This window comes from Ranitomeya imitator, chromosome 1 (genome assembly GCF_032444005.1).
Source record: "Ranitomeya imitator isolate aRanImi1 chromosome 1, aRanImi1.pri, whole genome shotgun sequence".
NCBI lineage: Eukaryota > Metazoa > Chordata > Amphibia > Anura > Dendrobatidae > Ranitomeya > Ranitomeya imitator.
The window spans coordinates 475304610-475331833 of record NC_091282.1 but is presented as its reverse complement, the minus strand read 5'-3'; the positions used below and the strand labels follow the sequence as shown (position 1 = coordinate 475331833).

At 44.7% G+C, this 27224-nt stretch overlaps 1 protein-coding gene across 1 annotated transcript in view; it reads right to left on the bottom strand.

The window, feature by feature from the left end:
* Positions 1-27224, bottom strand: part of C9orf72 (C9orf72-SMCR8 complex subunit) — a 73458-nt gene that overhangs the window by 35916 nt on the left and 10318 nt on the right. Inside the window, exon 2 of the mRNA XM_069765313.1 lies at positions 4150-4619. Within this exon, the coding sequence (XP_069621414.1) occupies positions 4150-4593 (444 nt within the window). The 5' untranslated portion in view covers positions 4594-4619. The remainder of the gene's footprint in view (positions 1-4149; positions 4620-27224) is intronic.

Below are 27224 nucleotides of genomic sequence, written 5' to 3'. Positions count from 1 at the left end.
GGCTCCCCAATACTCAGACTTCAGTTCAAAACTCTGGCATACAAAGCCATCCACAACCTCTCTCCTCCATATATCTGTGACCTCGTCTCCCGGTACTTACCTGCACACAACTTCAGATTCTCACAAGTTCTTTCTCTACTCCCCTCATCCCACATTCGCATACAAGATTTCTCCTGTGCTTCACCCTTACTCTGGAACTTTGTACCACAACATTTCAGACTCTTGCCTACCATGGAAACCTTCAAAAGGAACCTGAAGACCCACCTCTTCCAACAAGCCTACAACCTGCAGTGACCTCCAAACCGCTCCATGATCAGCTCTACCCTCGCCTATTGTATCCTCACCCATCCCTTGTAGATTGTGAGCCCTCACGGGCAGGGTCCTCTCTACTCCTGACTTCTATTGTGTAAGATTACTGAACTTGTTTTTTTCTTATGTATACCCCTCCTCCCATGTAAAGCGCCATGGAATAAATAATAAAATACTTCATTCACATGCACAGCCAGGACACCAGGGAAAATTTAGGTGCAAATTCCATGCCTAAATCCTGACAGTAGTTGCCCCATACAAATTAGACCAACGTTGGCCGAACCTGCTGATGTCGATGGGTTTGTCCGACAGTCTGATAAATATGGGGTCCTCCGATGGATGATTGTTGGGTAGTTAAGTAAATGCCATGTTTGGTTCTGAACTGAAAATGCTTTTGTTCTCTGGGAGATAAGCCACCACTCCAGATGCCTGGCATCGGCTTTTTCCGAGAACACAGAGCACGTAGCTGGCAGCCAGCTATCTTAGGCTACTTTCACACATCAGGTTTTTGCCATCAGGCACAATCCGGCGAATTTTGAAAAAAATGGATCCATTTTTTTTCCTGCCAGATCCGTTTTTTTCTCAGAGTTGTATTAGCGTCGGATTGCGCCTGATGGCCTCACGTTTCATCCGTTTTTTTGCCACATCCGTCAAAAATTATTTTTCCGGAGGACGGAGAAAACATACAGCTGTCCGGCGAAAAAACACACAGCAACGGTTCCAGCGATAAACGGATGGAACGTGTAGGGCAGCACGGTGGCGCAGTGTTTAGCACTGCAGCCTTGCAGCGCTGGAGTCCTGGGTTCTAATCCCACCCAGGACAACATCTGCAAAGAGTTTGTATGTTCTCTCCGTGTTTGCGTGGGTTTCCTCCGGGCACTCCGGTTTCCTCCCACATTCCAAAGACATACTGATAGGGATTCTAGATTGTGAGCCCCAACGGGGACCGTGATGATAATGTGTGCAAACTGTAAAGCGCTGCGGAATATGTTAGCGCTATATAAAAATAAAGATTATTATTTATTATTAACGTGAGTTGAAATGAGTGAATTCGGCTACTCATGCCCGTTTCTTCCCCCCTTCCCCAGAACAGGAGGTCCAAGCTCTATGCCCAGCAAACAAAAACGGATCAGGCGCATCAGTTTTTCACAATTTGCACCGGATCCGTTTTTTGAAAGATTCGCCTGATAAGCATGATGCCAAAAAACTGATGTGTTAAAGTAGCCTTAAAAACGTACGAGGAGGCTTTAGTATGTGAAGATAGTCAATCATTGGGACCTTAAACTTTTCTGACATATAGATTTAAAAAAAAAAAAAAAAAAAGTATTTATGACAAACACCATATTTAAAAAGGGCTGGATTTCGTAGCATGTCTAATATTTTTTCTTACTAAAGGGGTAACCCCATCTACAAGATCCTATTCCAATATATAGTAAATATAATAATACTAGATGGTGGCCCGATTCTAAAGCATTGGGTATTCTAGAATATGCATGTCCACGTACTATATTGCCCACCCACGTACTATATTGCCCAGCCCACGTACTATATTGCGCAGCCCACGTACTATATTGCCCAGCCCACGTACTATATTGCCCAGCCCACGTACTATATTGCCCAGCGATGGAGTATACAGCACAGAGCCACGTAGTATAGAGACTTAAAAAAATAAATAAACATATACTCACCTTCCGAAGGACCGTTTAAGTCCTGCTATACTCACAATCCGCCGTCTTTCCCGCTCCTCGCGATGCTCCCGGGACCGCTCCATTGCAAGCGTCAGCTTCCGGTCCCAGGGCTGGTATGAGCAGGACCTGTGATGACGTCGCGGTCACATGACCGTGACGTCACGAAAGGTCCTTGTCACACACCAGCCCTGGGACCGGAAGCTGCCGCCTGCAATGGAGCGGTCCCGGGAGCGTCGCGAGGAGCGGGAAAGGCGGCGGATGGTGAGTATAGCAGGTTCTTATTTTTTATTATTTTTAACATGACATTTTTACTATTAATGCTGCATAGGCAGCATCAATAGTAAATAGTTGGGGACACACAGGGTTATTAGCAGCGGTAACGGAGTGCGTTACACCGCGGGCCGTTACCGCTGCCATTAACCCTGTATGAGCGCTGACCGGAGGGGACTATGCGGACACCGGGCACTGACTGCGGGGAGGAAGGAGGGGCCATTTTCTTCTGGACTGTGCCCATCGCTGATTGGTCGCGGCAGCAATGACAGGCAGCTGCCATGACCAATCAGCGAATGAATAACCGTGACAGACAGAAGGACATACAGACGGAAGTGGCCCTTAGACAATTATATAGTAGATTAGGAATACCACCAATTAGAAATGTAGTATAGTTCTTCTGATTCGCTATGTCGCTTTCTCCAAGTGCAGGGCATTGCAGTAGCTTAGCTCCTGGGACACATTCACTTTCCTTCATGAAAGCCTCTTCATGGCATTTCCCAAGTGCTATCCAGACCAATCTCTGGCTATCATTGCATCCAAGACAAAAGCAGGACTCATCACTGAAGAGGATAGAGCTCCATTGTGTCTTGCTCAGCATCATGATAGCCGCTGAGAGAGATGGCAGGAGGTTAATGGATCAGCTGTAGCCAAATGCCTGGCTTGTGGCCCAATGAGTGCAATCAGGGCGGTGCAGGGAGATATTACAGTCACCGCTCACTCGTGCAGGGCAGGCTGTCAATCAACGTTCAGGGGAGTCATGATAACTAAGCTCATTATGTAGTGAACAGCGACCGTAACCTCTACCTGCACTGACTGCAAGGAGAATAGAAAGTCATTTTCCCAATGTAGCCGCTGCTCAAGCAAGTATAAATGATACCTGCAGATTAACACTATATCTGCAGGCAATAAGCATTTATGGAAGTGACAACTTCTGTTTGAAAGCGGATTTGTCATCAGATATACATCTCTTATACCTGATGAGGCTCCTGTACTTTCTTTGAAAATGCACAAGTTTCTCTCTGATATTCAAATGAGTTCGTATAAAAGTGTCCTTTTACTATAAGGGTGTTTTGTAGGCAGATTCAGCCCAAAAAGGTGCCACAAAAGCGCCCCACAACATCAAAACACTTCTATTGACTGCTTCAAGGTTCAGCAACACGCTAATTCTTCGGTTCTCATCTGCTGGGAAGCCGCCCACTCTATACTAGCAGTGGCGGAGGACAAGGCCACGTCAGGAACACAACCACACTGCACACACCCTAAGGATTATATAACCATATTGTAATGCCTTTTCAGAATAAGTAACCAGCCTTACACCGTGTAAGAGCAGTATTTGTGCAGCTTTTATTGTGAGATTTTGTGACAGATTCCCTATATTCGTTTTGAAGACCTTTTTGCTGTTGGGTGTATTATACTTGGCCAGGGATACACTGTGTTTATGACTACTGTGAGGCTCATACACTCAAGTAGGTATGCACCCAACAGTGGCCACAGTCAAGATGGCTTTTATCCATGGAATCAGTGCAAAAAAAACAAGCCTTAAGACTCAGTTCCCACAATGAGTTTTTAAAGCAGTGTATTTTTGAGAAAAAACAGTAACCTATTTCACTCACCAAAAGCTCATCGTGGGAGCGCAGCCTTATACTGCAGCGTCTCGTAGAGAGCAGACTAATGCACTTTACAAGCACATCCCTGCCAGACAGAGGTCAGCAGAACACACTTTCGGTCTCCTGCTTGCTATATGAATGCCTACAAATCTGAGCGGTGTGCATATAACACTGAGACACGTTTTCATTAGCAACTTAGATCACGGAGAACTCATTTTCTGTTTAACAGCAAATATTTCTTACATATCCAGCCATCAGCAGCGTAGACTTACTTTGTGCATCCATATCCGTCCCTTCCGGATGATGTGTGTGAGGCGGGCCACGCAGACCCTGTGCAGGGGCAGGTAGAAGCACAGTTCAGTTTGCGGCAGAATGATAGAGAGGCCATATGTACTCCGATCCCCGTTCCAGTTTCCATCAAATATCAGAGACACAATGATCACTCCCTTCTCTGCGAGTACAAAAAACTTCACATCGATGGCCCCACTTTCTGCATTCCTCAAGATCTCACCATTCAACGTGTGATTTGCCAGGAAGGTAATCTCTCCATCGCTCAGCACCACTTCATCAGTCTTTGGGGCCCAGATATGTCGCACTCGAGGTCCCAGAATGTTGTCCCAGTATGCAAAGGTAGCAGCTAAAAGTGGCGAGTAACCATCGATCGTGATCAGAGTCTTGGCTACAGCTGGAGAAGGTGGAGGGCACAGAGCTGCCATTCTTCACTCCAGTGAAAGGACTTTTCCTGAGGAATAAAGAACATTTGAATGTGTTTATAGCCATTGACCCCAAGTGCGGAATCCACAACACAAATCCACAGGAATTATATTCAAGGTGCGTAGTAACCCCAACATAGGATCACAACTTTTTTTATTTTTATAAATCCTGCAAGACCAGAAACTTTGAGAAAACTAAAACTAAACCATTTTATGAAGTGTTAAGCAAGACCCATCACTTGCTCAAAAAAGTGACCTTGTAAAAATCCCTCAAGGTCCCGAGTCTACTGCTCTTCTCAGTTTTCCGCTGCATTGCTCCAATTATAGAGATGTTCACAATTTTTCTCCACTGAGTGTACTTTGTGAAATCTCTGCCTCTACTTCAACTGCTAGTCATCTCTGGGGGTGCGAGTATTCACCTCTCCCTCCCAGATGCTGCCAATCACAGCACAGCAGCTGATCCTACAGTGACGGAGTTAGTGGTGACCCCCCAAAGAAGACTCTAAAGAAATGCCCAGTCTAGCTCCATCCAGCAGACCATGCAGCGTGCAAGACCTGGGGATGCTGGCTTCTTTCTTCCCATGTACATAAATGCGTAATCGAGTGTCGGGTCTGGGGCACAGGAGTGTTCGCCAGCCCCCGTCCCAATGTATATCAGACAGTACTGGTGTCACCACAGTGCCGTGGAGACAGTGGGCAAGGCAACGGTAAGCGCTCCATGGAGGAGCAGAACATTGAATACCCTACTACTCTAGATGGCGGAGGGGGTGAAAGTTGGCGTTACTGCGAGTGCACATTATAGAGCAGGGTATTATGAAAGGGGGCATAGTATAGGGTGGAGCAGTGTGGCGAGATATTACAGAAAGGGGCAGTTTGGAAGGGGAAGATCATGTAGAAGAACAGTGTGGGGAGAGGTAGTGTCACAGGGACATTACAGTGGAGAGAGGTAGTGTCACAGGGACATTACAGTGGAGAGAGGTAGTGTCACAGGGACATTACAGTGGAGAGAGGTAGTGTCACAGGGACATTACAGTGGAGAGAGGTAGTGTCACGGGGACATTACAGTGGAGAGAGGTAGTGTCACGGGGACATTACAGTGGAGAGAGGTAGTGTCACAGGGACATTACAGTGGAGAGAGGTAGTGTCACAGGGACATTACAGTGGAGAGAGGTAGTGTCACAGGGACATTACAGTGGAGAGAGGTAGTGTCACGGGGACATTACAGTGGAGAGAGGTAGTGTCACGGGGACATTACAGTGGAGAGAGGTAGTGTCACGGGGACATTACAGTGGAGAGAGGTAGTGTCACGGGGACATTACAGTGGAGAGAGGTAGTGTCACGGGGACATTACAGTGGAGAGAGGTAGTGTCACGGGGACATTACAGTGGAGAGAGGTAGCGTCATGGGACATTACGGAGAGGGGCATAATATGAACAAGGACAGTGTGGGTGGGGAGATTTTGTGCAGGAACTATAGTGACGAGCAATTTATTCAGGGGCACAGCATGGGAGATATTTTTATTTGTGGGGCAGCATAATTGTACTTGACCCCATAACTGAATGTATTTACACCATTGTATAATAACTGGGAATATCCCTTTAAAAAAATAAATAAAAATGTAATATCTGCAGATTATTTTACCTTTTTTTCCCCCCCGATGGTTGGATTTATATTTTTTTAATTCAATTTTTGCAAGGTTGTTTCCACCAATCTCTGCCACTGGGAAACAATGTACAGTCTGAGTTATGTCAATGCTGCAGTTTGTTACTTGGAACCAGAAGTGAAACCAGGTCACCAATAAGCTGCAGCCTAAGGCTACTTTCACACTAGCGTCGGTACGGGGCCATCGCGCTGCGTCGGTCCGACGCATACTGTGCAAGCGCCGCACAACGGGGGCAGCGGATGCATTTTTCCAGCGCATCCGCTGCCCCATTGTGAGTTGCGGGGAGATGGGGGCGGAGTTCTGTCCGCGCATGCGCGGTCGGAAATGGCGGACACAACGCAGCAAAAATTGTTACATGTAACGTTTTTTGCTGCCGACGGTCCGCCACAACACGATGCAACAGTCACACGACGGTTTCGACCTGTCGCAATGCGTCGCTAATGTTAGTCAATGGAGAAAAAAAATGCATCCTGCAAGCAATTTTGCAGGATGTGTTTTTTCTCCTAAACGACGCATTGCGACGTGCAGTGCACGACGCTAGTGTGAAAGTAGCCTAAGGCTGCTGTCACACTAGCAGTATTTGGTCAGTATTTTACATCAGTATTTGGAAGCCAAAATCAGGAGTGGAACAATTAGAGGAAATGTATAACAGAAACATATGCACCACTTCTGCATTTATCACCCACTCCTGGTTTTGGCTTACAAATACTGATGTAAAATACTGACCAAATACTGCTAGTGTGACGGCAGCCTTAGAAGGAAGATAGACTTTTCAATGACTGTCAAATAATACGGAAAATCTGATGGTTCAGAACCTGTCCGGTCCCTTTTAGGCTGCATTCATTTATATCTTCAGTTTTAAAGCTGAAGTCTTAACAGGTAAAGTTTAACTTTTATTTTACTTCCACATATGTAGCAAATATTTTATATCTACCTGCCTAAAATCGCCCTGGGCAAGGAGTTTGGCAAGCTGGAAAGTCCCCCAAGGCAAGTGTTAGGATTTGTTTCAGCTTTGTGGTAGTATGCTTTGGGTTGTGTGGTGTCACCTGCAGGTCATTTTTCCTTACTGCAGTTTTATGAAAATTGTTTAAAATGTATTTTTTGACAACATCGTGGATGTGGTTTGTTTGGCTATTTTCTTGCTGAAGGAGGCAAGTTTACCTTTCAAATGGCATATCATTTGTGTGTGTGGGTGCAGCTTGAGATACAATGTATCACTGAAAAAGAGTGTTTTGAAATAATATAGAAGGATGTTAGTGTTTCAGGGAAAAAAAAAACCAACATACTTGACTGCAATTAAGCAGCCCAGGTTCAGATAGATGCTGCCTGTGGTTTAAGCAACATGAAATATTGAGACATCGCACCTAGGAACGCAAGAATGAGCCATACCTCTAAATTTTAAAATCTTTTTAACTCTAAATATGTTCAACAAGAGTTTGTCTGTCTTCTAGTGACATAGGGGTGAGGCATTATAAAGGATATGCTAGGAAAAGTCTTTAAAACACAATTCTCATTGGAAGCTCAACTGTAGGTTTTTTCCAAAAACGCAGAATAAAGCAGTCCTGTAAGTGGAGACCGCCACCAAAGGTGTCACTCTTGGTCTCCATCACGTGCATGTACCAGCAGTGCCGTTATTTCCATAATTCTATTTTTACTGTATAACAAAATTAACCAGTGCAGGTTTGAAAAACTTCTAAAGCTGCCATGTGTAATACCGACCCCTTTCTCCAAACAGTCCCAGGTGTGCGAGCTGCAGTCAACAAGTGGAAATGCCATAAATGTCCATGGTGGAATGCCATCAGTGTGCATTTCTGGCCTCTGTTTGTAGTACATTAACCCCTTTACCCCCAAGGGTGGTTTGCACGTCAATGACCAGGCCAATTTTTACAATTCTGACCACTGTCCCTTTATGAGGTTATAACTCTGGAACACTTCAACGGATCCTGGTGATTCTGACATTGTTTTCTCATGACATATTGTACTTCATGATAGTGGTAAAATTTCTTTGATAGTACCTGCGTTTATTTGTGAAAAAAACGGAAATTTGGCGAAAATTTTGAAAATTTCGCAATTTTCAAACTTTGAATTTTTATGCAATTAAATCACAGAGATATGTCACACAAAATACTTAATAAGTAACATTTACCACATGTCTCCTTTACATCAGCATAATTTTGGAACCAAATTTTTTTTTTTTTTTTTAGGGAGTTATAAGGGTTAAAAGTTGACCAGCAATTTCTCATTTTTACAACACCATTTTTTTTTTTTAGGGACCACATCTCATTTGAAGTCATTTTGAGGGGTCTATATGATCGAAAATACCCAAGTGTGACACCATTCTAAAAACTGCACCCCTCAAGGTGCTCAAAACCACATTCAAGAAGTTTATTAACCCTTCAGGTGTTTAATAGGAATTTTTGGAATGTTTAAATAAAAATGAACATTTAACTTTTTTTCACAAAAAATTTACTTCAGCTCCAATTTGTTTTATTTTACCAAGGGTAAGAGGAGAAAATGGACCCCAAACGTTGTTGTCCAATTTGTCCTGAGTACGCTGATACCCCATATGTGGCAGTAAACCACTGTTTGGGCGCATGGGAGAGCTCTGAAGGGAAGGGGCGCTATTTGACTTTTCAATGCAAAATTGACTGGAATTGAGATGGGACGCCATGTTGCGTTTGGCGAGCCCCTGATGTGCCTAAACATTTAATCCCCCCACAAGTGACACCATTTTGGAAAGTAGACCCCCTAAGGAACTTATCTAGAGTAGTGGTGAGCACTTTGACCCACCAAGTGCTTCACAGAAGTTTATAATGCAGAGCCATAAAAATAAAACAAAATTTTTTTCCCACAAAAATTATTTTTTAGCCCCCAGTTTTGTATTTTCCCAAGGGTAACAGGAGAAATTGGACCCCAAAAGTTGTTGTCCAATTTGTCCTGAGTACGCTGATACCCCATATGTGGGGGGGAACCACCGTTTGGGCGCATGGGAGGGCTCGGAAGGGAAGGAGCATCATTTGGAATGCAGACTTAGATGGATTGGTCTGCAGGCGTCACATTGCGTTTGCAGAGCGCCTAATGTACCTAAACAGTAGAAACCCCCCACAAGTGACCCCATATTGGAAACTAGACCCCTCAATGAACTTATCTAGATGTGTTGTGAGAACTTTGAACCCCCAAGTGTTTCACTACAGTTTATAACGCAGAGCCGTGAAAATAAAAAATCTTTTTGTTTTCCCACAAAAATTATTTTTTAGCCCCCAGTTTTGTATTTTCCCAAGGGTAACAGGAGAAATTGGACCACAAAAGTTGTTGTCCTATTTGTCCTGAGTACGCTGATACCCCATATGTTGGGGTAAACCCCTGTTTGGGCACACGGGAGAGCTCGGAAGGGAAGGAGCACTGTTTTACTTTTTCAACGCAGAATTGGCTGGTATTGAGATCGGACACCATGTCGCGTTTGGAGAGCCCCTGATGTGCCTAAACAGTGGAAACCCCCCAATTATAACTGAAACCCTAATCCAAACACACCCCTAACCCTAATTCCAACGGTAACCCTAACCACACCTCTAACCCTGACACACCCCTAACCCTAATCCCAACCCTATTCCCAACTGTAAATGTAATCTAAACCCTAACCCTAACTTTAGCCCCAACCCTAACCCTAATGGGAAAATGGAAATAAATACATTTTTTTTTATTTTTCCCTAACTAAGGGGGTGATGAAGGGGGGTTTGATTTACTTTTATAGCGGGTTTTTTAGCGGATTTTTATGATTGGCAGCCGTCACACACTGAAAGACGCTTTTTATTGCAATAAATATTTTTTGCGTTACCACATTTTGAGAGCTATAATTTTTCCATATTTTGATCCACAGAGTCATGTGAGGTCTTGTTTTTTGCGGGACGAGTTGACGTTTTTATTGGTAACATTTTCGGGCACGTGACATTTTTTGATCGCTTTTTATTCCGATTTTTGTGAGGAAGAATGACCAAAAACCAGCTGTTCATGAATTTCTTTTGGGGAAGGCGTTTATATCGTTCCGCGTTTGGTAAAATTGATAAAGCAGTTTTATTCTTCGGGTCAGTACGATTACAGCGATATCTCATTTATATCATTTTTTTATGTTTTGGCGCTTTTATACGATAAAAACTATTTTACAGAAAAAATAATTATTTTTGCATCGCTTTATTCTCAGGACTATAACTTTTTTATTTTTTTGCTGATGATGCTGTATGGCGGCTCGTTTTTTGCGGGACAAGATGACGTTTTCATCGGTACCATGGTTATTTATATCTGTCTTTTTGATCGCGTGTTATTCCACTTTTTGCTCGGCGGTATGATAATAAAGAGTTGTTTTTTGCCTCTTTTTTTCTTACGGTGTTTACTGAAGGGGTTAACTAGTGGGCCAATTTTATAGGTCGGGTCGTTACGGACGCGGCGATACTAAATATGTGTACTTTTATTGTTTTGTTTTTTTTATTTAGATGAAGAAATGTATTTATGGGAATAATATTTTTTTTTTTTTCATTATTTTGGAATATTTTTTTTTTTTTTTTTTTTTTTACAGATTTGGAAATTTTTTTTAAACGTTTTTATTTTGTCCCAGGGGGGGGGGGGGGGGACATCACAGATCAGTGATCTGACAGTTTGCACAGCACTGTGAAGCCACCTCCCTCCCTGCAGGACCCGGATCCGCGGCCATCTTGGATCCGGGGCTGGAGGAAGCAGGGAGGGAGGTGAGACCCTCGCAGCAACGCGATCACATCTGTGATCTTGGGATAGAGTCCTGAGACTTCTTGCTTGCGCTCTTGGCGCGGTACCATGGCCCTGTGATGCAACAGGGTCTGCTTCCTTCACACAGGGTGAAGTTAACCCGTGTGTGTATCCACATTGTACCACCATATAGTCCGTCATTACTCAGTAACAGGTTCCATCTCTGCACGGTGGACCCCGGGCTGCGGACGCACCTTATACCATCTCTCTTATAATTTGGTGCGTTCCGCTAGCCCTAACACTGCCAATTTGAGGTGACAGGTTCCCTTTAACTCCTGTGGGTTGCGTCTTCGGAGGTCTTAACTGTTTCCAGTTTTTTAAAAAAAAAATCTATTATAACCTTATAAAAATTAAAAAAGCATTAAAATGCAATAACGGGTGATCAAAAGAACGTATCTGCACCAAAATGCTATCATTAAAAAAGTCATCTCGGCACACAAAAAATAAGCCCTCAACCGACCCCAGATCATGAAAAATGGAGACGCTACGAGTATCGGAAAATGGCGCAATTTTTTTTTTTGTTATTTTTTAGCATAGTTTGGAATTTTTTTTTCACCACTTAGGTAAAAAATAACCTAGTCATGTTAGGTGTCTGAACTCGTACTGACCTGGAGAATCATAATGTCAGGTCAGTTTTAGCATTTAAAGGCACAGATGATTGGCCTCGGGGAGACCAAAACATCCAACACTGCGGAGACACCATCACGTGTTTCTCAACGCAGTGATTCCATCCATAAGGGATGGGGGCAGTGTTCTGGAATCACTGCGTTGAGAAACACGTGATGGTGTCTCCGCAGTGTTGGATGTTTTGGTCTCCCCGAGGCCAATCATCTGTGCCTTTATAGACTTTCTACTAGGCACTGCTCCTAATAGCCAGATTCCTACTCCACACTGATGAGGGGCAAACACCCCGAAACAGCTGTCTGTGGATGGATACCATGCTTGGCATAGGTGGCTTTCCTTCATAGTATGCTGCCCTTCCTGTGGTTGTTCCTTCCCGGGGAAAGGCCTGGCTATTCACTGCTTGCGTCGAGAAACACGTGATGGTGTCTCCGCAGCTTCTTTACATGCAGTTTTAGCATTTAGTGAACCTAGCAAAAAAGCCAAACAAAAAACAAGTGTGGGACTGCACTTTTTTTTTGCAATTTCACCGCACTTGGAATTTTTTTCCCGTTTTCTAGTACATACATATACACACACACACACACACACACACACACACACACACACACACACACACACTAGATGGTGGTCCGATTCTAACGCATCGGTATTCTAGTATATTGCCCAGCCACGTAGTATACAGCGCAGAGCCAGGTAGTATATTGCCCAGCTCACGTAGTATATTGCCCAGCTCACGTAGTATATTGCCCAGTCACGTAGTATATTGCCCAGTCACGTAGTATATTGCCCAGTCACGTAGTATATTGCCCAGTCATAACACTGCCCACGCAGTATATAACAGTGGCCACGTAATATATAGCACAGCCAACGGAATATATAACACTGCCTATGTAGTATACAGCACAGAGCCACACAGTATGTAACACAGCCCACGTAGTATACAGCAGTGTGGGCACCATATCCCTGTTAAAAAAAATAATTAAAATAAAAAATAGTTATATACTCACCTCCTGGGGTCCAGCGGAGCACCGGCGATAAGCGCGCGGCTGCCGCCATCTTCCATTCCCAGGATGCATTGCGAAATTACCCAGATGTCTTAGAGGTTTTGCGAGACCGCTAAGTCTTCTGGGTAATTTCGCAATGCATCGCTGGGAACAGAAGATGGCAGCAGCCGCGAGCGGCTCAGCGGATAACGGAGGGTGAGTATAGCATTTTTTTAATTTATTTTTTTTATTATTTTTAACATTACCTTTTTTTACTATTGATGCCGCATAGGCAGCATCAATAGTAAAAGGTTGGGGACACACAGGGCTAATAGCCGGCATTAACCCTGTGTGAGCGGTGAGTGGAGGGGAGTATGCGGGCGCCGGCCACTGTCTGCGGGTAGTAAGGAGCGGCCATTTTCTTCCGGACTGTGCCCGTCGCTGATTGGTCGTGGCTGTTTTGCCGCGACCAATCAGCGACTTGGATTTCCATGACAGACAGAGGCCGCGAACAATGAATATCTGACTGACAGACAGACGGAAGTGACCCTTAGACGATTATATAGTAGATATATTTTCTATACATACACGACTGCGGACCACTAAAGTGAAAAAAGAAACGTTATAGACCAGTATGAAAAGGCATGCTGGACCTTGAAATGCATGAAGGCTCTATGAAAATTTTAAATAAACTCATTATGAGAAAAAAAAAAATTGAAATTTTTTTTTTTTTTTTTACATGATTCTGCAAAAATTGCAACTATTGTGCCGCACTACGAACAGGATACCACCACTAGGTAATTGCAAGTTGCACTTTATCTTGCAATATGTGCATTATGCATTGATATCAACCAGAGCTTTCTTAACTTAATGACTCGAGTATAAGCCTAGGGTGGAAAATGCAGCAGCTACTGGTAAATGTCAAAATATCGTAGTTACTTACCGATAACGGTATTTCTCTGATCCCATGACGGCACCACGGAGAGAGAGGGATCCGCCCTCAGGGACAGGAAACCCACAGGTTAAAAAAGCGGCACCTCTCCTCCACCTCAGTTTGGTTTACAGAGCCTTGCAGGGAGTTTCTGCTGTAACTTAATTGGTTATTTATACACAAGAAATCATAACTATACATATATATCTATATAAATTCCTTTTTTTTTTTTTTTTTTTTTGCGACACCGCGTGGCTTAAAATATTAGTAGTGTAAACACCCACACGTGAAGGGAGGGAATATACGGGTGCCGTCATGGGATCAGAGAAATACCATTATCGGTAAGTGACTACGATATTCTCTTACCCCATGACGGCACCACGGAGAGAATTTCAAAGAATGAGTATTTAGGGTGGGACTACTGCCTCAAGAACTCTCCTACCAAAAGTTAAGTCTGAGGGAGAAGATAGATTAAGCTGATAGTGCTTGAAGAATGTAGAGGGGGAAGACCAAGTGGCTGCTCTACATATCTGATCTATTGATGCTCCACCACGTTCTGCCCAAGAGGTTGCCACCGACCTGGTTGAATGGGCCTTAATTGTGTCTGGAGCTTGTTCCCCGGATGAGGTATATGACATCTTGATGGCATCTCTTACCCACCTTGCCAACGTGGCTTTCAATGCTTTGTGACCCTTATTTGGTCCCTGAAAACAGACAAACAGAGCCCTCCCTTTCCTACACTCCCTTGTAGCTGATAGTGTGTTAGGCATCTCTTCACATCTAGTGTGTGTAGAGCTTCCTCTTTTTTGTTTTTAGGATTAGGGCAAAAAGATCTCCTGGGATCTGTGGAATTTTGACCCCACTTTGGGGAGGTAGGATGGGTCAGTTGTAAGGACTACTCTGTCTTCTAATATTTGGGTTAGAGGTGGGTAAGCTGATAAGGCCTGCAGATCACTAATCCTGCGAGCTGAGGTTAGGGCCACCAACAAACAGGTTTTCAGAGATATTATTTTTAATGAAGCCTGAGATAACGGTTCAAACGGTGCTTTAGTTAGTGCCGAAAGGACTAGGTTCAGATCCCATGGAGGAGCGGTGAGATGTATAACTGGTCTGGACTTAGTAGATGCTTTAATAAACCTTTTTACCCAGTGATTCCTCGCCAAATCCTGGTTATAAAGGGCACCTAACGCTGCAATCTGAACTTTCAGAGTGTTTGTTGCCAGGCCTTTCTCTAATCCTTTTTGAAGAAATTCTAGAATTTCCTGAATTGGGATCTGTTCTGATAGGATAACCCCTGAAGTGGAGAGGAACTTTTTCCAGACTTTACCGTACGCTCTGGTAGTTATTGGTTTTCTTCTGGCCAGCAGGGTTGAAATTAGATTTGAAGAAAACCCCCTTTTTGTTAACAGTTCCCTTTCAAAAGCCAGGCCGTCATATGTAAACTTTTTATTTGTGGGTGATTCACTGGCCCTTGATGCAGAAGGTCTGGGATATCTGGGAGTACCCATGGATCCGCTATGGACATTAGGCGTAGCCATGGGAACCATACTCTTTTCGGCCAGAACGGGGCTATCATTATCACTTTGGCTCTGTCCTCCCTGATTTTCTTCAAGACCAAGAGCTATCGGAGGAAAAACATAAGCTAGATGGAAACTCCATGGAATTAGCAACGCGTCTATAGCCACTGGCCTGGCATTTCTTTCCCTAAGAAAACAATAAACCCCTATTAGAATATACACTTTCACGGAGGTCACTTACCCTCCTAACGTGAGGAAGATACCGGTTCTGGTCTTGAGGACGCCTCCTCCACTTGAACCACAGTTTTCCTCCTGGATCCACCAGAGGCTCTGCTGCGCTGGGATCCTGAGCTGCTGCGCTGTGTAGGCCTTTGCGAAGAACGGCGCTCCTTCGGGTTTTTTGTCACAGGGGCCTGTGAAATTTCTTCCACCGACTGCTCTATTCCACTCATGGTGGTACTTTCTGAGCAGCGGTGTGCCCCTTCCCTTCCGGTTATATCCTAATAGTGCGGCGCAAGGCAACATCCGGATTACCCAGAGGTACCCTGCGCCGCCCCGGAAATGACCCCCGCGCCTGCGCAGTAAGTATTCGGGCCCCGCGCGCTCACTAGCTGCCGGCTCACAGTAGGAACGGAGCTCCCGCAGCCGCCGTTGCTCCTTGCATTAGTCCACCTGTTGGTGACCGGCGTCACCTTCTCCTGTGAGCCTCGTGGACCGGCGGAGATGCTCCAGGTAGCCGCCGCTACCTATTACCGGCCGCTTTTTTTTTTTTAAGAAAAAGAGAAGAGGCAGACTCCGTCCTCTTCACTGCCTCCCCTCCGCACATATCTACGAGGCCCTCCGACCCCGGAATGCTCCCTCAGGGAGGAATCCACCCAAGACCGTGGCAGGGCCCCCCGCTGCCTGAACTCGACCCGATGGTCCCTGGAATCCTGGATGTTGTGAGCTGTGGGATCCCCGTCAGGGACAGGAAACCGAACTGAGGTGGAGGAGAGGTCCCGCCTTTTCAACCTGTGGGTTTCCTGTCCCTGAGGGCGGATCCCTCTCTCTCCGTGGTGCCGTCATGGGGTAAGAGAAATAAAAATAGATACCAATAAAAGTAAAATTAATTGAGACATCAGTAGGTTAAGTGTTTTTGAATATCCATATTGAATCAGGAGCCCCATATAATGCTCCATACAGTTCATGATGGGCCCCATAAGATGCTCCATATTAAAATATGCCCCATATAATGCTGCACAAATGTTGATTATGGCCCCATATAATGCTGCACAAATGCCGATTATGGCCCCATAAGATGCTCCATACAGACATTTGCCCCATATAATGCTCCACAAATGCCGATTATGGCCCCATAAGATGCTCCATACAGACATTTGCCCCATATAATGCTCCACAAATGCCGATTATGGCCCCATAAGATGCTCCATACAGACATTTGCCCCATATAATGCTCCACAAATGCTGAGTATGGCCCCATACAGACATTTGCCCCATATAATGCTGCACAAATGCTGATTATGGCCCCATAAGATGCTCCATACAGACATTTGCCCCATATGCTGTTGCTGCGATTAAAAGGAAAAAAAAAAAAAAAAAAAAAAAAATCACATACTCACCTCTCGTCGCTCAGGCCCCCGGCACTTGCTATAGTCACCTTTCCGCGTTCCACCACCGGGCGCCGCTGCGTCTTCTGCACTGAAGTTCAGGCAGAGGGCGGCACACACACTAATCGCGTCATCGTGCCCTCTGACCTGAGCGACACTGCAGAGGACGTGGAAGACGGAGCGGCGGTGGAATGCGGACAGGTGAATATCGCGCACTGCCCCCCCGTCATTCTCACCTGCTCCTGGTGCGGTCCCTGCATGACACGTCCCTGGTTCTCCGGGCGGCGGTAGCTTCTTCCTGTGTTATTATACATTTTTATAGCGCCATTTATTCCATGGCGCTTTACATGTGAATACGGGGCAAATATAGACAAATACATTAAACATGAGCAGATAAGGCACACGAGTACATAAGGAGGGAGGACCCTGCCCGCGAGGGCTCACAGTCTGCAGGGGGTGGGTGAGGATACACTAGGAGAGGGAAGAGCTCATTACAGTAATGAATATGCGGCTCCACCCCTATGGGAGTGGCGTCGGGTCCATATTCATTTGGGAGGCAAGAGAGTAGGAGGTTGCAGTAATCGAGGCGGGAGATGATACATGGGTACTATTTTGGAACTGTGTCGTGGTAATTATGTAGGGTGCTACTTTTGTACGGAATGGTGGTAATTATGCAGTGTAGTATTTTGCCACTGTATGGTGGTATATATGGTATCATTTCAATACTGAATGGTGGTGGATCTCATCATACCTAACAGACCGGACATTCAGCGTCTCCCATTCACACACCACCTCCTCACCTCGCCCCCTATCTGTCGGAGTCCCTCAAGGTTCAGTCCCAGGGCCCCTGCTCTTCTCCATTTACAGCTTTGGCCTGGGACAGCTCATAGAATCTCACGGTTTTCAGTATCATCTCTATGCTGATGACACACAGATCTACATCTCTGGACCCGATATCACCACCCTACTGTGGCCTCCCCTCTAACACTCACACCCCTCCAATCCATCCTACACTCTGCTGCCCGACTAATCCACCTGTCCCCCCGCTATTCCCTGGCCTCTGCCCTCTGTCAATCCCTTCACTGGCTCCCCATTGCCCAGAGACTCCACTACAAAACCCTAACATACAAAACCATCCACAACCTGTGTCCTCCATACATCTGTGACCTCATCTCCTGGTACTTTCCTGCAATCAACCTCCGATCCTCACAAGATCTCCTACTCTACTCCCCTATTATCTCCTCTTCCCACAATCGCATACAAGATTTCTCTCGCGCATCACCCCTACTCTGGAACTCTCTTAACACAACACATCAGACTCTCACCTACCATCGAAACCTTCAAAAAGAGCCTGAAGACCCACCTCTTCCGACAAGCTTACAACCTGCAGTAACCACCGATCGACCAAACCGCTGCATGACCAGCTCTATCCTCACCTACTGTATTCTCACCCATCCCTTGTAGATTGTGAGCCTTCGAGGGCAGGGTCCTCTCTCCTCCTGTACCAGTTGTGACCTGCATTGTTTAAGATTATTGTACTTGTTTTTATTATATATACCCCTCCTCACATGTAAAGCGCCATGGAATAAATGGCGCTATAATAATAAATAATAATAATGATTATTATTTATGCATGATACTATTCTGGCACTGTACGGTGGTATAATTTATTTACACAGTAAGGTGGTATTTATGTGAGCCACTATTTTGGTACTGTATGGCAGTGTAATTTATGTGGGGTACTATTTTGGCATTGTATGATGGGTGGCATTTATGTAAGGTACCGTATATACTCGAGTATAAGCCGAGATTTTCAGCCCAAAATTTTGGGCTGAAAGTGCCCCTCTCGGCTTATACTCGAGTCACAGTAGCGGTGGGGTCGGCGGGTGAGGGGGAGAGGGCGCTGAGGTATACTTACCTAGTCCCAGCGATCCCGGCGCTCCCCCTGCCTGTCACACTGTCTTCCGTGCTGCAGCTCTTCCTGTCAGCGGTCACGTGGGACCGCTCATTAGAGAAATGAATAGGCGGCTCCACCTCCCATAGGGGTGGAGCCACCTATTCATTTCTCTAATCAGCGGTAACCGCTGATAGAGGAAGAGGCTGCGGCACCGAAGACCGCGTGACGGGCAGGGGCAGCGTCAGGACCGCCAGGACTAGGTAAGCATTTTATATTCACCTGTCCGCGTTCCAGCCGCCGGGCGCCGCTCCATCTTCCCGGCGTCTCTGCGCTCTGACTGTTCAGGTCAGAGGGCGCGATGACCCATATAGTGTGCGCGGCGCCCTCTGCCTGATCAGTCAGTGCGCAGAGACGCCGGAACGAGACGCCGGGAGCTGCAAGCAGCGAGGTGAATATGGCTTTTTTTTTTTATTGCAGCAGCAGTAGCAATGGCAGAACTTTCTATGGCACAGCTATGGGGCAGTACTGAACGGCACACAGCACTATATGGCAGCTATGGGGCAGTACTGAACGGCACACAGCACTATATGGCAGCTATGGGGCAGTACTGAACGGCACACAGCACTATATGGCAGCTATGGGGCAGTACTGAACGGCGCAGAGCACTATATGGCAGCTATGGGGCAATACTGAACGGCGCAGAGCACTATATGGCAGCTATGGGGCAGTACTGAACGGCACACAGCACTATATGGCAGCTATGGGGCAGTACTGAACGGCGCAGAGCACTATATGGCAGCTATGGGGCAATACTGAACGGCGCAGAGCACTATATGGCACAGCTATGGGGCAATAATGAACGGCGCTGAGCACTATATGGCATAGCTATGGGGCAATAATGAACGGTGCAGAGCACTATGGCAGAGCTTTCTATGGCACATCTATGGGGCAATAATGAACAGTATGGAGCATTATATATAGCACAGCTTTATATGGAGCATCTTAGGCTACGTTCACACTAGCGTTCGGCTAGTGTGCGTCGCGCTAGCGTCGGGCGACGCACGCGTCATGCGCCCCTATGTTTAACATGGGGGACGCATGCGTTTTTGCTTGTTGCGTTTTCCGACACGTACGTCTTTTTTGACGCTAGCGTCGGACCAAGAAAACGCAACAAGTTGCATTTTTCTTGCGTCCGATTTTCGTCAAAAAACGACGCACGCGTCGAAAAACGCAGCGTTTTTGCGTGCGTTTGCACGCGTTTTTCGGTGCGTTGCCGACGCAGCGGCGCACAACGCTAGTGTGAACGTAGCCTTATGGGGCAATAATGAACGGTATGGAGCATCTATTTTTATTTTTGAAATTTACCAGTAGCTGCTGCATTTCCTACCCTAGGCTTATAATCGAGTCAATAAGTTTTCCCAGTTTTTGTGGCAAAATTAGGGGGGGGGGTCGGCTTATACTCGAGTATATACGGTAAATGGATACCATTTTGGCACTGTGTGGTGGTATTATCATGTAGGGTACTATTTTAGTACTGTATGGTGGCATTTATGATCTGGCACTGTACAATATTTATACAGGGTACCATTTTAATACTGTATGGTACCATTTCTGTGGGGTACTATTCTGGCACTGTATAGCAGTATAGTTTATGTAGGCACTGTATGGTCGAATTTCTTATGTGGGTTACTATCTTGGCAGTGTATAGGGGTACACTGGCACAATTTATGTGGGATACTATTTTGCAACTGTATGGTGGTATTTATGTGGGGTACTATTCTGGCACTGTATTGCAGTATTTATGGAGGCACTATATGGTGGTATTTATGTAGGGTACTATTCTTTTACTATATGGTGGTATTATTTATACAGGGTACTATTTTAATACTGTATGGTTGTATATAGGTACTATTCGGACTGTATAGCGGTATAATTTATGTAGGCATTGTACAGTGGTATTTATGTGGAGTACTATCTTTGCACAATATGGTGGTATAATTTATGTGGGGTACTAATTGGAACTATGGTTGTATTATTTATGTAAGGTAGACAGGTACTATTCTGTCACTGTTGCGGTATTATTTATGGGGGTTGGGTACTGTTTTGGCACTTCATGGTTGCATTTTTATGTAAAGTCCACTATACTATTTGGCACTGTCTGCAAGCAATCTGTACATAAATGGTGGTACTTTCTTGGTAGTGTATAACACTTAGCATCACTCTGTAGGTGGCACAGTTGTCTCGCCACAGCTTTTGGTATGACATCTTCTCATGTTTCCTCACAGACTTATCACTGTACTGGTCCAGCTTCCCCACAATATACAGTGTGCGCATGATGCAATCAGATATCACAGCGATTAGGTAAGCCAGAAAACCACAAGCACGATAAGGATCTGTCTAGCCACCAGCCCCGACAGCTCCCATCAGCCTAATGCTGCACACGTCTAAAGCAGAGTGCCTGCTGAGCACAGATTACTCTGTACCAGTATATATAACGCACACGTCACTGTACGAGTATAATATAATAACACTGGTGCTGCGGTGCCCTGTGTGCATTATATATATATTACTGGTGCTGCGGTGCCCTATGTGCGTTATATATATATTACTGGTGCTGCGGTGCCCTATGTGCGTTATATATATATTACTGGTGCTGCGGTGCCCTGTGTGCGTTATATATATATATATATATATATATACTGGTGCTGGGGTGCCCTGTGTGCGTTATATATATATATATATATACTGGTGCTGCGGTGCCCTGTGTGCGTTATATATATATATATATATATATATATATATATATATACTGGTGCTGCGGTGCCCTGTGTGCGTTATATATATATATATACTGGTGCTGCGGTGCCCTGTGTGCGTTATATATATATATATATATATATATATACTGGTGCTGGGGTGCCCTGTGTGCGTTATATATATATATATATATATATATATATACTGGTGCTGGGGTGCCCTGTGTGCGTTATATATATATATATATATACTGGTGCTGCGGTGCCCTATGTGCGTTATATATATATTACTGGTGCTGCGGTGCCCTGTGTGCGTTATATATATATACTGGTGCTGCGGTGCCCTGTGTGCGTTATATATATACTGGTGCTGCGGTGCCCTGTGTGCGTTATATATATATATATATATATATATATATACTGGTGCTGCGGTGCCCTGTGTGCGTTATATATATACTGGTGCTGCGGTGCCCTGTGTGCGTTATATACTGGTGCTGCGGTGCCCTGTGTGCGTTATATACTGGTGCTGCGGTGCCCTGTGTGCGTTATATATATATATATATATATACTGGTGCTGCGGTGCCCTGTGTGCGTTATATATATATATATATACTGGTGCTGCGGTGCCCTATGTGCGTTATATATATATATACTGGTGCTGCGGTGCCCTGTGTGCGTTATATATATATACTGGTGCTGCGGTGCCCTGTGTGCGTTATATATATACTGGTGCTGCGGTGCCCTGTGTGCGTTATATATATATATATATATATATATATACTGGTGCTGCGGTGCCCTGTGTGCGTTATATATATACTGGTGCTGCGGTGCCCTGTGTGCGTTATATACTGGTGCTGCGGTGCCCTGTGTGCGTTATATACTGGTGCTGCGGTGCCCTGTGTGCGTTATATATATATATATATATATATACTGGTGCTGCGGTGCCCTGTGTGCGTTATATATATATATATATACTGGTGCTGCGGTGCCCTGTGTGCGTTATATACTGGTGCTGCGGTGCCCTGTGTGCGTTATATACTGGTGCTGCGGTGCCCTGTGTGCGTTATATATATACTGGTGCTGCGGTGCCCTGTGTGCGTTATATATATTACTGGTGCTGCGGTGCCCTGTGTGCGTTATATATATACTGGTGCTGCGGTGCCCTGTGTGCGTTATATATATTACTGGTGCTGCGGTGCCCTGTGTGCGTTATATATATACTGGTGCTGCGGTGCCCTGTGTGCGTTATATATATTACTGGTGCTGCGGTGCCCTGTGTGCGTTATATATATATATATATATATATATATATATATATACTGGTGCTGCGGTGCCCTGTGTGCGTTATATATATTACTGGTGCTGCGGTGCCCTGTGTGCGTTATATATATATATATACTGGTGCTGCGGTGCCCTGTGTGCGTTATATACTGGTGCTGCGGTGCCCTGTGTGCGTTATATATATACTGGTGCTGCGGTGCCCTGTGTGCGTTATATATATTACTGGTGCTGCGGTGCCCTGTGTGCGTTATATATATATATATATATATACACTGGTGCTGCGGTGCCCTGTGTGCGTTATATATATTACTGGTGCTGCGGTGCCCTGTGTGCGTTATATACATACTGGTGCTGCGGTGCCCTGTGTGCGTTATATATATACTGGTGCTGCGGTGCCCTGTGTGCGTTATATATATATATATATATATATATATATACTGGTGCTGCGGTGCCCTGTGTGCGTTATATATATTACTGGTGCTGCGGTGCCCTGTGTGCGTTATATATATATATATACTGGTGCTGCGGTGCCCTGTGTGCGTTATATATATACTGGTGCTGCGGTGCCCTGTGTGCGTTATATACAGGTCCTTCTCAAAAAATTAGCATATAGTGTTAAATTTCATTATTTACCATAATGTAATGATTACAATTAAACTTTCATATATTATAGATTCATTATCCACCAACTGAAATTTGTCAGGTCTTTTATTGTTTTAATACTGATGATTTTGGCATACAACTCCTGATAACCCAAAAAACCTGTCTCAATAAATTAGCATATTTCACCCATCCAATCAAATAAAAGTGTTTTTTAATAACAAACAAAAAAACCAACAAATAATAATGTTCAGTTATGCACTCAATACTTGGTCGGGAATCCTTTGGCAGAAATGACTGCTTCAATGCGGCGTGGCATGGAGGCAATCAGCCTGTGACACTGCTGAGATGTTATGGAGGCCCAGGATGCTTCAATAGCGGCCTTAAGCTCATCCAGAGTGTTGGGTCTTGCGTCTCTCAACTTTCTCTTCACAATATCCCACAGATTCTCTATGGGGTTCAGGTCAGGAGAGTTGGCAGGCCAATTGAGCACAGTAATACCATGGTCAGTAAACCATTTACCAGTGGTTTTGGCACTGTGAGCAGGTGCCAGGTCGTGCTGAAAAATGAAATCTTCATCTCCATAAAGCATTTCAGCTGATGGAAGCATGAAGTGCTCCAAAATCTCCTGATAGCTAGCTGCATTGACCCTGCCCTTGATGAAACACAGTGGACCAACACCTGCAGCTGACATGGCACCCCACACCATCACTGACTGTGGGTACTTGACACTGGACTTCAGGCATTTTGGCATTTCCTTCTCCCCAGTCTTCCTCCAGACTCTGGCACCTTGATTTCCGAATGACATGCAAAATTTGCTTTCATCAGAAAAAAGTACTTGGGACCACTTAGCAACAGTCCAGTGCTGCTTCTCTGTAGCCCAGGTCAGGCGCCTCTGCCGCTGTTTATGGTTCAAAAGTGGCTTTACCTGGGGAATGCGGCACCTGTAGCCCATTTCCTGCACACGCCTGTGCACGGTGGCTCTGGATGTTTCCACACCAGACTCAGTCCACTGCTTCCTCAGGTTCCCCAAGGTCTGGAATCGGTCCTTCTCCACAATCTTCCTCAGGGTCCGGTCTCCTCTTCTCGTTGTACAGCGTTTTCTGCCACATTGTTTCCTTCCAACAGACTTACCGTTGAGGTGCCTTGATACAGCACTCTGGGAACAGCCTATTTGTTGAGAAATTTCTTTCTGGGTCTTACCCTCTTGCTTGAGGGTGTCAATGATGGCCTTCTTGACATCTGTCAGGTCGCTAGTCTTACCCATCATGGGAGTTTATAAAAGCCTCAGGTATCTTTTGCATGTGTTTAGAGTTAATTAGTTGATTCAGAAGATTAGGGTAATAGGTCGTTTAGAGAACCTTTTCTTGATATGCTAATTTATTGAGACAGGTTTTTTGGGTTATCAGGAGTTGTATGCCAAAATCATCAGTATTAAAACAATAAAAGACCTGACAAATTTCAGTTGGTGGATAATGAATCTATAATATATGAAAGTTTAAACTAATCCCAAACTGTTCTTCAACTATATCAATAGTAAAAGAATAAAAATTGAAAATGTAGGCCCCTTAAAAAATAGTGAGGAAAGAATGGTTGTAGATGATGAGGAAAAAGCTAACATATTAAACACCTTCTTCTCCACGGTATTCACGGTGGAAAATGAAATGCTAGGTGAAATCCCAAGAAACAATGAAAACCCTATATTAAGGGTCACCAATCTAACCCAAGAAGAGGTGCGAAACCGGCTAAATAAGATTAAAATAGATAAATCTCCGGGTCCGGATGGCATACACCCACGAGTACTAAGAGAACTAAGTAATGTAATAGATAAACCATTATTTCTTATTTTTAGTGACTCTATAGCGACAGGGTCTGTTCCGCAGGACTGGCGCATAGCAAATGTGGTGCCAATATTCAAAAAGGGCTCTAAAAGTGAACCTGGAAATTATAGGCCAGTAAGTCTAACCTCTATTGTTGGTAAAATATTTGAAGGGTTTCTGAGGGATGTTATTCTGGATTATCTCAATGAGAATAACTGTTTAACTCCATATCAGCATGGGTTTATGAGAAATCGCTCCTGTCAAACCAATCTAATCAGTTTTTATGAAGAGGTAAGCTATAGACTGGACCACGGTGAGTCATTGGACGTGGTATATCTCGATTTTTCCAAAGCGTTTGATACCGTGCCGCACAAGAGGTTGGTACACAAAATGAGAATGCTTGGTCTGGGGGAAAATGTGTGTAAATGGGTTAGTAACTGGCTTAGTGATAGAAAGCAGAGGGTGGTTATAAATGGTATAGTCTCTAACTGGGTCGCTGTGACCAGTGGGGTACCGCAGGGGTCAGTATTGGGACCTGTTCTCTTCAACATATTCATTAATGATCTGGTAGAAGGTTTACACAGTAAAATATCGATATTTGCAGATGATACAAAACTATGTAAAGCAGTTAATACAAGAGAAGATAGTATTCTGCTACAGATGGATCTGGATAAGTTGGAAACTTGGGCTGAAAGGTGGCAGATGAGGTTTAACAATGATAAATGTAAGGTTATACACATGGGAAGAGGGAATCAATATCACCATTACACACTGAACGGGAAACCACTGGGTAAATCTGACAGGGAGAAGGACTTGGGGATCCTAGTTAATGATAAACTTACCTGGAGCAGCCAGTGCCAGGCAGCAGCTGCCAAGGCAAACAGGATCATGGGGTGCATTAAAAGAGGTCTGGATACACATGATGAGAGCATTATACTGCCTCTGTACAAATCCCTAGTTAGACCGCACATGGAGTACTGTGTCCAGTTTTGGGCACCGGTGCTCAGGAAGGATATAATGGAACTAGAGAGAGTACAAAGGAGGGCAACAAAATTAATAAAGGGGATGGGAGAACTACAATACCCAGATAGATTAGCGAAATTAGGATTATTTAGTCTAGAAAAAAGACGACTGAGGGGCGATCTAATAACCATGTATAAGTATATAAGGGGACAATACAAATATCTCGCTGAGGATCTGTTTATACCAAGGAAGGTGACGGGCACAAGGGGGCATTCTTTGCGTCTGGAGGAGAGAAGGTTTTTCCACCAACATAGAAGAGGATTCTTTACTGTTAGGGCAGTGAGAATCTGGAATTGCTTGCCTGAGGAGGTGGTGATGGCGAACTCAGTCGAGGGGTTCAAGAGAGGCCTGGATGTCTTCCTGGAGCAGAACAATATTGTATCATACAATTATTAGGTTCTGTAGAAGGACGTAGATCTGGGGATTTATTATGATGGAATATAGGCTGAACTGGATGGACAAATGTCTTTTTTCGGCCTTACTAACTATGTTACTATGTTACTATGTTACTAATTGTAATCATTACATTATGGTAAATAATGAAATTTAACACTATATGCTAATTTTTTGAGAAGGACCTGTATATATATACTGGTGCTGCGGTGCCCTGTGTGCGTTATATATATTACTGGTGCTGCGGTGCCCTGTGGGCGTTATATATATACTGGTGCTGCGGTGCCCTGTGTGCGTTATATATATATATACTGGTGCTGCGGTGCCCTGTGTGCGTTATATATATTACTGGTGCTGCGGTGCCCTGTGTGCGTTATATATATATATATATATATATACTGGTGCTGCGGTGCCCTGTGTGCGTTATACATATACTGGTGCTGCGGTGCCCTGTGTGCGTTATATATATATATATATATATATACTGGTGCTGCGGTGCCCTGTGTGCGTTATATATATACTGGTGCTGCGGTGCCCTGTGTGCGTTATACATATACTGGTGCTGCGGTGCCCTGTGTGCGTTATATATATATACTGGTGCTGCGGTGCCCTGTGTGCGTTATATATATATACTGGTGCTGCGGTGCCCTGTGTGCGTTATATATATATACTGGTGCTGCGGTGCCCTGTGTGCGTTATATATATATACTGGTGCTGCGGTGCCCTGTGTGCCTTATATATATATATACTGGTGCTGCGGTGC